At 57.6% G+C, this 12,413-nt stretch overlaps 1 protein-coding gene across 1 annotated transcript in view; it reads left to right on the top strand.

The window, feature by feature from the left end:
* Positions 1-7,938: 7,938 nt before the first annotated feature.
* Positions 7,939-12,413, top strand: part of GRIK3 (glutamate ionotropic receptor kainate type subunit 3) — a 203,585-nt gene continuing 199,110 nt past the window's right edge. The window contains exon 1 of the mRNA XM_040974418.1: positions 7,939-8,068. Coding sequence (XP_040830352.1) covers positions 7,954-8,068 — 115 coding nt within the window. The 5' untranslated portion in view covers positions 7,939-7,953. The remainder of the gene's footprint in view (positions 8,069-12,413) is intronic.

Raw genomic sequence — 12,413 nt, 5'->3', positions numbered from 1 at the left:
TCCTCCTGCTGCCTCAGAGATAACACAGGACCGGGCCTGGTTCCTACCCGACTGGAGCCTTCTCCATTCTTAGGCACCTGCCCAAACCTGCCCTGTGCCCTGGCAGCTGCATTCCTATTCCTCCCTGAGAGACACAGCAGCAGCCCACAGAGGCCCCTCCACATTCCCAGCTCTGGATCATGTTCTTTGGACCCTGAGTGTTTTCCCAAAGATGCATAGATCCTGGACTGAGAAGCAAGGCGTAGCCAGGACTATTACCCAGGCAGGAACCAAGAGGAATCCCTGACAGGTTAGAGGGGAAGTCTCAAAAAAAAAAAAAAAGCAGCAGGAAAAAGGTCAAAATCTGGTAGTAGGTGTGGGGTGCAAGGTTTAGGATACCCTTTCAAGTTTGGGATTAGCCTGCAGGATGAATGCAGAGGACCCCCACAATCTCACAGCATTGGTCCAGAAGGTGGAGGGGGGACAGAGGGATATCTAAACAAGCATCAGCCAGAGTCCCTCCCACGCCCCGCCCCTTGCATGCACCCTCGGGAACCTGGATGCCAGGTTCGTGTGGCAGGAGGAAGGGTGGAGTCCTGGAGAAGCCAGACCTTACTGTGTGCTAGGCAGAATTCTAGACACATCTGTGCTTTAACTTATTTAATTCTCATCATAGCCCTGCAGGGCAGGACATCTGAGTATCCCTATTTTATAGACAGGAAAAAAAGAGGTACAGACAGTTAAGGGCATTGTCCAGGAATACGAAAGCAGTAAGGGACAAGGCTGATTAGAGCACCAGGGTGCCTGGCTGCCTGTCATGCATTCATCAGTCTTCCATGGATGTATGTGTGTGTGTGTGTGTAATAATGCAGGTTTGTACCCATGCCTATATGCCTGCACATGCAAAGGCAATAGCACCAGGGACAAGCACCTGCTCCTGTCTAGCTTCTTCCATGAAATCCAGAGGAATTTTCTGCTTCCCTCCACCAAGCAGCTTGTCACCGCCCCCTGCCCCCGGGTTGCCTCTGCCTCTGGTTAGCTCTATCGCCTGTCAGGAGGAAGTTCACCAACAGAGTCAGGCACATCTGGAAGCAGAGGTGCGTGACTGGGAGATAGGTTTGGTTCCCAGCACCTGCTGTAGCTGGGATTTGGCCCGTGTCCAGCCCTGTCCCAGGCTCCAACACAAGAATTGTCTCCAACATTTGTCAGTCACTGGAAAATCTTCCCTGGAATGAGGTAGGACAGAGGCTGTATTATCAAGATTCTGTTGTATAGGTGGGACGATGCTGTGGGAGTTAGGGCTGTCTCAACCAAGACAGAGCTTTGGCAGCACCAGGAGACAGGGACCCTGGAAGGCAGCGCCTCCTCCTCTAGCTGCCGTTCCCACCTCCCACTGGCTCCTCCTCCTGGGTATCACATGTGCTCCTCCAACTTACAGCCTGGCTGCCTGCCGTCTTGCCTGTCTTGCGGGCAGAAAAGCACCATACCTGTGTGCCAGAGGGGCACAGGTGTGCCTATGCCACTCACACAGTGTACCACCTGCCGGAATCTTGGCGGAGGATGGACTTGGGATGGGATCCACCGGAGAGACATTCTGTGGCATAATTAAGAGGGAGCAAAAGTACAAAACAAAACAATGTTTTCCTTCCTCTCTCTCTTTTCTACCACTTGCCCTAATTATTTTCCCACTTTAAAATTCTACATCAAGTTTAATTAAGCTGGCCTCGGGCAGGGAAGTCTGGCAAACTTGGAGAAGTTCACTTGTTTATTTTCTTATCACTCAGTGATTGGATTTTTGCAGCTCATTCTGTCTCTTCACTCTCCACAGAGGGATGGTGGCAGCCTCCTGCCCGCGGCAGGGACAGGTGCATCCGAGAACCGAGAACCGGCTGGTTGAAGCCTCCGAGGGAGGCACTTTGTCACAGAAAGCTACTGTTGATCAATTTATGCTCCAGCTATGCCTCGCTGCCCCTCCTGCCACCACTCTGCCTCTCCCAATCCCAGAAGAGCTCAGGCAGCACAAGAGAGCACCCATGAAGCTATGAGAAAGCACTGGACATGGAGCCCAGAAACTTGTACCGGAAGCTCAACCTCACCCATCAGTTGTGGAGTGGGGAGTGGGGGAAGGGGGGTGGGAAACTCATTGCATTCATTCATTCACTTGCCCATTCATTTGCTCACTCCCACTTTGTCTCTTGCATTCTTTCAGTCTCACCCTTTGTCTACTCATTCATTTGTCAACCTCTCCCCCAGCACTGAACAAAAGCCCATATCTGCTTTTGGCCTCCCCAGGAAGTCCTTTGTGGGCAAGTTACTGGGCTCCTCTGTGCCCACTTCTTGGCCCCTTCATCTCTGAGTGGCTTCAAGGACAAAGGGAGGTCATGCAAATAGGAACCTGGGATGTTCACCTCGTGGTGCAGGCATGCTGGACTCCAAGGAAAGGCTGAATAGCATCAGGCTCAGCCCGCAAATGACTGAAGATGGGAGAAGAGGCAGGTGTCTGTGCTCGGTCTGCGTGAATGACAGAGTAAATGAGCCAGCAGATGAATGTGTGAGTAAATGAATGAGTGGGTGAGCAACTAGATGAATGAATGAATGAACAAGAGAATGATTGAATAAAAGATTGGAGAACTAAACACATGAATGAAGTAGTGGATGAGTGCAAACGAATGAATAAGAAAATGAGTGAGGGAACAAGTGAGCGAATAATTTAGCAAACGGGCTGGATAAAGGAGTGGATAAGTGAATGTCTGAGCGGATCCTAGAGGGATTGGATGGATTAATTAGGAAATGGCTGAATGGTGAGTGGACTGAGCAGATGAATCAATGAATGAGGGAAGGACTGGGTACAAAGGAGAGGATGAACCTGTGAACAGACGAAGGAATAAATGGTTGAAGCCAGGGCTACACAAATGACTCAGGTCTCCACCCCTGCCTGGAGCTGCGTGTGCAAGGGGGACTTGCTGTCTGCACCTCAGAGGCTGGGGGAGCTGGTTCCTGGCAGGCAGGGCTGCCACTCTCCTTTGCTCCTCACCAGAAAGGTCCTCGAACCGTTGAAACGCAGATGTCAGTAAAATAACAGATCTCTGGTGGCTTGTCTACCTGTCTCCCTCACTGCTGAGAAACAGCTCGCAGCGGCAGGTTAAGCTGACAATAAACACAGGAATTGACTTGAGTGGGGAATGAACCTGCCTGGCTGTTGACAAAAATGTAAGGTGATGAAAGCTTCCGCTGGGGCTTATGGCTAGCTCAGAGGCCAACTGCCTGCTCCTGCCTCTCCCTTCTTGGGATGGGGTACAAGGGATGGAGGCCTCACCCAAGCCAAAAGGCAGGTCACAAAGTGCAGCAAAGAGCCAGGGTTCCGCTTTGCAACAGTCATGTGATTCATGTAGATACATTTGCCACGGAGAGGACGCCGGGAGAGGACGCCGGACAAGAAAGTGTGGGTGTACCCACATTTGGACAGGTGGAAGATCAGAAAAATCGGGCAAGGGACCTGGCAGCTGCCTCCTGCTAATCCACATCAGTCCGGTTCTGACTGAGCTTGAGCTCAGCAACCTCTCCTCCACTCTAAGGCGCCCCAAACCATGTCTATAAACAGCGGCCAGGAGTAAGCAGGTACTGCGGTGCTTAGGAGAGTGACTGGGCCCCCAGGGCTTCAGCATCCAGCTATGGCCAGCCGCCTGGCCGCTGGGCAGCCAGCTGGGAGGGAGATGAAAGTAGGCAGACCTCGGCAGAGGGCACTCAAGCCCTAGGAATCTGCGCTGAGCTACTGGCGCCGCTGCCGCCGCTGCTGCTGCTGCCGCCGCTGCCGCCTTTGCTCCGTGGTTTCCCAGAGAAGTGGAGATCATGAATCTCCGTAACTGGAGCCCAGGGCCTCATCACTCACCGTGATTGTAGCGGATTGAGAGCCGGAGTGGATCAGGCTAAACAAAACACACACATTGGGGACTCTTCTAGAGGAGCGGGCTAGGCCACCGCTGGGGGAGGGAGTGGGGGGTGAAGGGGTGACTCCTTTACCTGTAGAAGTCAGGGAGGGGGGTATGCAGGGGGGCTGATAACCTCCCTACCCTCTGCCTGCACCTGTGAGCCAGCGGGAGCCGTGAATCTAGCTGCCAGCACTTGGACCAGCTCAGCTCATTTGGGGAGGGGGGATGTTAATGAAATGCCGGAGCACTTGTCCTTTCAGACAGCGGCCCCTTTTATTTGGGAATGAAAAGCTGCATTAGTCTGAATGAGGTTTGGAGGCCTCGTAAATCCGGCAATAGCAGCCTCGTGGGGGAGCCGGGAGCAAAGAAGCCTGGCTGGTGGGTAGACTTGTTTACCAACAATTCAGAAAAGCCGGGAGTGGCCGCTCCCAGTGCCCACAAATGCAGCTTGAGATCTTGCCAGCTTTGGTGCCTGCTAGCCACCGGGCAGCCTGGAGAGGCGTGCAACAGCAACAGTGAAGGCAAAAGAGGACCTGGGAGAGAGGGAAGCTTCTCCTAGGGATCTCAGAGCTCCCAGCTTGCTCCGGTAAAGGTCACAGCTCCTGTTCTACTCTCAGCTATTTCCCAGCAGCCAGAGGTTGCTGCTGATCTTTCACTGTCCCTGCTCAGCACAGGCGCTACGGCACATGGCTCAGCCTTGCAAGCTTGGGCATCTGATGGGCCTGCATGGGAACCCCAGCTCTTCATCCACAGCGCATGGCAAAGAGCAAGACTCCAAAAATATAAGGAGAAGGGAGGAAGGGAAGAAGGGAGAATAGGAGAGGGGGAAAGGAGGAGACATCACGCACTGGCTGTGCGACGTTGGACCTCTTACTGAACCCCTCTGAGATTCAGAGTCTTAAGCAGTAAAATGGAAGCATAACCGCGACCCCAGCCCAGAGGCTGTGGGCAGGATGAGAGGAAATGATGCGTGTAAGGCATGTGTACTCCGCCTGGAACATAGAAAGCGCATAATAAACACGCGCGGTCATTACCACAGTGGCGGATGGCTTTTTTGTAGCAGTGCATCCCACCCTCCCTGAGCCTAACAGGCAGTGAGCCAACAGGCAACGGTCAGCTTGTGGGGGAAGGACTGTGTCACAAAATGGCCTGCAGGTAGATAAAAAACCAGGCCCACCCTGGGCTGGTGATGTAGGGTCCCAGCACCTCAGGGTTCCCGCAGGGCCACCAAGCCTGGTGTGTGGAGGTTCCTCCTTCCTCGCTCCCTACCCCATTATCTACAGCTTGGAGGCAGCAAAGAAAAGCCTCTCTCTGCCACGTGGGATGCCAAAGCCACAGGCCCATCCCGTGGAGGTTGGGGGCTAATGGGACACTCACCCCTCTGGGGGCCTCAGAATCCCCCTCTGCCTGCAGCTCCTCCCTTCTCTGGTGCCTCTCTCCTATTAGTATTTATTCTGTTTTGTGTATTGGGAGCTTGCTCTTCCTGCTGCCCCAGCTTCATACTCTCCCCTCTGCTAAACTGGCCTCAAGTCTCCTCCCAGCCCACCTTGCTGCTTTTATTATTCCAAGGGTCCCCTGAGTCCCATCCTTCTCCAGTCAGGGGGTTACCTGAAGAATAAGCCAAACACAGCTAACACTCAAGCTTACCTCTTCATGTCTTGTACCCTAACCAGCCTTAGGCACAGCTGGCCATGCCTTTCTTTCTACCCGTGGCCCTGAACCTTTTGCCTGAGTTCAAGTTCCTTTTCATTTCTGTAGTAAGGCACAGGAATTTTCTTCCAGAACAGTGAGGCCTCCTGGTTCCTGGGGGAGAAGCTGCCAGACAGGGGGTGGAGATGAGGTGAGGAATCTCCCCAGGAGAGCCTGTATCCTGGAGGGCGGGTGGGGTCCTGGGTCTCCTCTCTCTCTTCTATACTTCCTCCTCCTCACAGGCGCCCCTTCCTCTCCCTCCAGAGGTGGCAACTGCTTGCTGCTCCTCTGGCCTCTGGTCTGCCGGGCCTTTCCTTGGGTCCCCAGAGCAACATTTTCCGGTGGCAGCTTGGGAAAGCTGCTGTATCTGTTCAAAGGCCCACGTATAGATGGATGGATGGATGGATGGATGGATGGATGGATGGATGGATGGATGGATGGACGCACGGCAGGCAGACAGGCACCAGGTGGGTCTCCCCGTGTTGGCTGATCTGTGAGAATGACCTCTGTCACATGCATGAAAGCCCAGGGACTAACCCCCCTCTTACAGCTATCAAAGCCTCCACATCTTTGAACAGGCAGGGTTGGGTAAGCTGTGATATTCACACCCTTGGTCCAAAGCCAAGGTTGCCTGCACTCAGGCTGGGAGGACAAAAAAGAAAAAAAAAGAGCGGGGGCAAATCAGCAAGCCAGTGACAGCCGGCCTCATAGTGTATTTGTAAGAAAATTAAAGATTTGTTCATCAGTTGTTGGGGGCCACGGTTTTACCAGACAGCTGGCAAATGGGAGAGATTGGAAATGATGGAATAGATCAAATTATTTAAATGAGAAAAATAAATTCACACACTGCCTCGCTGCCCGGTGACAGTCCCGTTTATTTATCTACTGTATTGGCATCGCTTTGTCTCTGTCAGAAAGGTCATTAAACTCGCCTAACTACGGAATTCGCAGTCTCCTGCGCCAGTCTCGCTCCGCAGCCCCGCGCTTCCCTCGACACCCAGCACCACTTTCAAAAAAATTTATGATTGCTAATAAACGACGTCTTTTTTTTTTTAACCCTTTCTGTTAGTACCGCGCCCCACCCCCTGCAGTGGGCCCTGCCTCCTCCCACGGAAAACAACAGCTTCCCTGGATATTTTTCTCGGGGAGGCTGGGAGAGGGGACCCGAGGCCGCGTCTGCACTTGGCGCGCCCCGGGGGCTAAGAAGAGCCGGGTCCGGCTCACGGGCTCCTCTAAACTCACCGACTGAGAGGCCTGCCCTGCAGCCCTGGCACGAGCTCACGCCCAACTCCCACCGCTCGAGGTCCGGCCTGGGCTCTGCCACCCCTACCAGCTCCCGCAGCTCCCCTCATTCGGCTTGGACAGTTCTCTCTGAATTCGCTCTCTTCCCCGATCTCCCTGCCCCAACTCTGTTTCCAGAAAGGGATAGGGCTGGGGAGGGAAGCCCGGCTCCGGGGTCAAGGCTCCGGCTGCCGCCGTCCTGCCAGCTCCGGCCGCGTGGGAACCTGCAAGGCGAGGCTCCAAAGACGGCGGGCTCCGGTCTCGCTGCCGCCTGCGGGCGCGCCTCCTCCAGTTGGTCGGGCCGCTGGGCTTGACGCCGTCTCCCGGCTTGCGGTGCCAGCACTTGCGCTCCGTGCCTGGCTTTCGGGCTCCGCACCCTCTGCTGTTGCAGGGACTGGGGGCGGTCAGGGCGGCAGGGGACGTCTGGGAAGCGAGCGAGAGTGCCAATCGTGCGGCCGTCCCCTCTACCCAGGCACAGGGTCCCCTTCCCCACCCCCTGCGCAGGTGTGAGCGCGCGCGGGCGAGTGTGCGCCTGGCCGAGTGTGAGTGCGAAGTGTGTGTGTGTGTGTGTGTGCGCGGAGGGAGCGCGGGCGGCGCGGGAGGCGGGAGCAGGGCGCGGGGGAGGGGGCTGGGAGGGAGTGTGTGCGCGCGTGCAACTCCACTCCGGGGCTTTGTGCGAGCCCGGGCGATAGCATCGGCGGCGGCTGGAGGAGGAGCGGCCGGAGACGCGTGCAGCCCGCCCGCCAGCGCCCGGCAGCCGGGGCAGGTGGGAGTCCGCGCGGAGCCGAGCCGACGCGAGCCGGAGCCGAGTCCGAACAGAGAGCCCGGGCGGAGCCCAGGAGCCTCGCTTGCGGGCGGCCCGTGGGCGGCAGCCAGGCGGGGCGGGCGCCGGCGGGGCGGCCCCCCAGTAAGATGTGCGCGGCGCCGCAGGGCGCCCCCCACTCGCAGCGGCTCTCGGGAGCCCGGCGGCTGGGCCAGGCGGCGCCTCGGGGGCTGCTGCGCGCCCGCGCCTAGAGCTGCCGCCCCAGGGAGCCCGCCACGGCCGCGCCCCGGGCACGCTCGGCGGCGCCCAACGATGACCGCTCCCTGGCGGCGCCTCCGGAGTCTGGTTTGGGAATACTGGGCCGGGCTCCTCGTGTGCGCCTTCTGGATCCCGGACTCGCGCGGGATGCCCCACGTCATCCGGATCGGTAAGGGCTCCTTGGAGCCGGCGGGGGAGGGGGGGCAGAGAGGCGGGGAATGGGGTGTCTCGGTGCGCCCGGAGCAGGGCTGGGAATGGGGGGCCTCGCCACGCGATCCCCAGAGAATTTCCCCGACCTCTCTCGGGGCTGCTGGGGCCGCGTGACCGCCAGGAGCTTGTCCCGGTGAGGACAAAGTTCCGTTGCTGGGGGTCACGGGGGTCTTACTTTCCGGGGAGGAGGCGTCGGGGCCGTGGTGGGCGCGGGGCCCTTGGCGCGCTCCTAGGAGGTGGGGCTCGGCGGTGTGTGGCTACGGGGTCCAGTCCCGAGCCGAGTGGCGGGCGCTTTCCTCCGCGCCGCGACTGCCTGCAGAACGGGCTGCAGACCCAGTTCTGGGACGCGGCATCCCCACGGAGCTGGAGCCCTGCGGAAGGCGCCAACTTCTCCGCTGTGCCTTTCTGGCTCCCCACGAATCCCTCGGTCCCACCTCGGGCGTCGCTGGAGCGGCAGCCACGGGGGCAGCACGGAGCGAATTCGCAAGAAGAGGGCAACCGGCTCTCCTCCGTTGGCGGCCGCCCCGGGCCTCGGTGGTCCCCCGTTGAGCCCCCGTGGCGTGGATCAGGGCTAGAGCCGTCCTCCCGCCTTGCCTCCCCTTCCACCTCCAGCCCAGCTGGTTGCTGCCGCCCCGTCCCTGGGGAGCCAGGCCCCTCTCGGGCCCTGGGCCAACGCAGATCGGGGGAAGGGAGCGACGAAGGCGGCGGGGCGCGACGAGTGGCTTGCAAAGTTAGCCAAAATCCCTCCGCAGCTGGCAGCGGCTGGCGGGGCCGCGCGTCACTCCGCTTTTCTCGCTGGAGACTCTTACTCAGTCTTTAACTTTGTTGTGGCCGCCCAAGGCATCCTGTGGGCAGCGCTCCGGGCGGTGCTCGTGGCCGTGCGCGCGTCCCAGGCCGGTGATTGATAGAGCTGGGCCCGGGCCCGGCCCGACCACCAGGGGAGCTTCGGTTGTCGCGGGCCCTTAGCCCGCCTCCACGCCGGAGACGTGGGTGCCTGGGTTCGCGAGACGCCATCGCCAAGGTCTAGTACAGGGCGGCAGACAGAGCTCTGCTGCGGAGGAGCCGAGGCCACCTTACTCCTGCTCCTCTGGTCTCCAGGCGCGGACTTCGGGCTGCTAGCGGCGGGGAGCGGAGCGGAAAGAGGAGTCCGGGCTTGGTTTCCCGGCTTCCTTTCCAAGGAGGTGGTCTGAGACCTCAGAGCGGGCTGTCTCCTCTGTCGTTCTCTGCCTTGTCTCTCCTACCAAGAGGCCTGGCCCAGACCTTTGGGTGCCCACGGAGCCCGAGCAGAGCTCTGAACAGGACCCTGGCTGGCAGACCTCCAGGCACTGGAGGGGACCCTGGGGACAGCCCTTGCTGTCTAGCTTAACCCTTTGGAGCCCAGGCTGCTCCTGGCAAACTGAAAATGCGTTTGGCAGCTTGGCCCACAGCGGGAGGAGCGGCAGGCGGGCAGGGACCCCCTTAGTAGTGGGACCAGCCCTTTCATTATTCTCTCTGTTTAGAAGCGACTTACCTGGCAAGGTATCTTTAGGAGGGAAACGAGGGGAACCCAAATCATGCCCTGTGTCAGCCCCGCGCATTGCAGGTCCTCCTTGGTGAACCTTGCACAGGGGCTGGAAACCTCCCCGCCTAGCTTTTGGGGTGAAAGTCTCCCGGAGGCTTGGGAGGACAGGGGCAGGGGAAGGACAGTGCCAGGCAGATCTGCTGGAAAGGGACCGGATGGTGTCCTTACCACCTTCTTATTACCAAGCTGGACTGGACTGGGCAGTTCCCTGTGTCCCTTAGAAACAAACCCCAGGCTATCTACACCCTTTCCTGGGGTTCCACCTGCAATAATGCCCACTCCTCCTCCAGTCTTCTTCAGGTTAAACTCCAGGATTAATTAGCATGCCGGTCCAGGCCATTCATTGCCACGAGCCCAGCCCCATTTGATTCCCAGCCCGTGGACTGGGGTGCCATACAGATGCCAAACCTGACTGATTGTCAGGGCTGCGACAGCTAGAGTGGAGGGGAAGCGCTGAGGCCTCTGGATCTGGTAGGAGCTGCCCCCGGTAGCTGAGCTGCCATCCTTTGGGGCTGGAGTCAGTGGTCAAGGCAGGCAGGCGGGGGCGGGAACAGTCTCAGTGCTGAAACCCATACACACCGGACTTCACTGGCCAAGCCATAGCCCCTTTTCCATCCCCTGCCACCCGTGGCATCTCATGGGGCTGCAGGAATCCAGGCCCTGAATATTGGGCTCTAAACTGCTCCTGGTTGCCTAGCCTGGAACCTGGGCTGGCTGTACTTCAAACCGAGTGCACCCAGGCATCTCCAAGCACCAACCCAAAGAGGTTTTGCTCCCCCACCCCCAAGCAGGTGCCAGAGGTGCTCTTCCGCCCCCTGTCTATGAGCCTCTTTTGGGGGCTGAAATTTGCTCTTAGACAAGGAGATGGATAGCTCGGCAGTGTGACAGAGTGTTCAAACAATCCGTCTTGAATAGATGAATTGCATTGCTCTGTCTTTTTGTAATTGTGTCTATCAGAGGGAGAGGTCAAGGCATTGATTGCTTGGATGGTTTGCAAGTAACAAAGGAGAGCGAGGGAGAGAGAGTAATTGGATTGTAGTCTGCGGGAAAAAATGATCATTGATTATTTTATATGAATATGTGGGAGATGTATTCTGCGTGTGATTATCAAGTGTTGCTCATTGAAGGTTTGCGAGGCATATTGTTTTGCATAGTATTATTATTATCATTGCTTGCATTGTTTGCATGGATCTGAACTCACGGAAGGCTGTGTTATTGTGTGGGTCCTGTGGCCTCCTGTGGGGGCCCGGATTTCCATGTTCCCTGACCTGGAAGCTGTCGTGGAGGGGGTTGCTGGGCTTGGGGTCAGGGACCTGGTGTCTGTGCTCTACAAACCTCCATTGGCCGTTTCCCTCCCGCTTGAACCTCAGTTTTCCTCTCTGTAAACCGTGTGGTTGGTCTCTTCTGTGGTTTCAGAACTTCCTGGTGATGCAGCCTTGCGGAAGCTGTTAGTACCATTGTGGATTTCCAAGCTAGCCAGTTTCTCCTGCTCTCAGCCAGGGCTGGAGGATCAGGGGCCCACGCAGGGGTGGCAGCAGCCAAGAAAGGCTGGCCAGCTCTTGCAGTGGTGGGGAGCTCCAGTGGATTCCCGTGCTCTCTGGCTAGCCAGCGCGCAGCTTCCAAGCCAAATGACTGCAGATTCATAAAGCAGGTGTACGTGGGTGTGGGGATGAGAGGGGAGGTTTGGACCAGCCCTGGACTCTCTGAGCGTCTGCAGATACAGCAGAACTGAACTGCAGGGTCCCGAGCGTTCCTCAATGAACTGGGATCCCAGGGGGTTGGTCTACCCCTAACCCCCACCCTAGAACCGGTCCCCTCTTCCATGTCCCAAACCTGCGTTATTTGTAGCTCTTATGATCAGTTTACCCAGATTGTCCTGAACATTTGTGTCTGGAGTTTGGGAACTGCTGAGTATAAAACAATGAGATTTCTCAGTCACTGGCAAGGCGCTCAAAGATCCCGCTGCCGTGTAGGAACAGACAGCAGCTGAATGAAGATCAATAGGGTTTCCCCCTGGAAGTAAATAACTTCAGACAAGGCCTGGGAGTGGCCCAGGGGCCAAGGAAGCATTAACTAGAGGCATTTCTGCCCTCACTTCTCAGCCCAGTGGCTCCTGTCAGCCTGGGGCCTCCCTCCTTCTGAGGTTGGAGTTTAATTTCTTCCTGATGCCTGCCTCTCAGTACGCTAAGATGTCAGCATGACCTGGTGTTTTCAGAGGTGGTGGAGGCATGCAGCGCGGTCCTCGGTGCCCTCCCAAAGGCCCTGGTACTCCCCTGCCACCAGGGCTGCTAGTCTAGCCCATTGTGCCATTTGAGAGAGTTGGGGTGGGGGGGTATCTTCGCCTCCCCTCCACCTCTGCAGAATGCTAGAAGGCACGGGTACTTTAGAGGCCTTTGTGGGGGCTGTGGGCCTCCCTGGGTTCCTGAATTCCCAAAGTAGTCTCTGTCGCAGGCTGGGAAATAGAGTCTGCTTCCTGGGGGAGGAGGCACAGATGCTCTTATGGGCATGATAGAACACCCTCCCCTGCTTCCTGCCTGGAAGCCTCAGGACAGCTTGGTGATCTTTCAGGCAGAGACCCGTTTGAACTTGGAAAACGGCATATGTTTTGGGAACCCTCCGCTGTCCTGTCACAGTCAGCAGCCCCAGCTTCCTCCTCCTGCAGCTGCAGCCCCTCTTGCTTGCCCCAGGGATCCTCCTGGGAATGGAGAGTGGAGGTTCTGCTGGGCAACATCAAGAATCCCCA

Source organism: Ochotona curzoniae, unplaced genomic scaffold (assembly GCF_017591425.1).
Source record: "Ochotona curzoniae isolate NIBS_2020 unplaced genomic scaffold, NIBS_Ocur_1.0 contig_2404, whole genome shotgun sequence".
In the NCBI taxonomy this organism is placed as follows: Eukaryota; Metazoa; Chordata; class Mammalia; order Lagomorpha; family Ochotonidae; genus Ochotona; species Ochotona curzoniae.
Note: the sequence above shows the minus strand (reverse complement) of the source record. Positions and strands in the feature narration are given on the sequence as shown.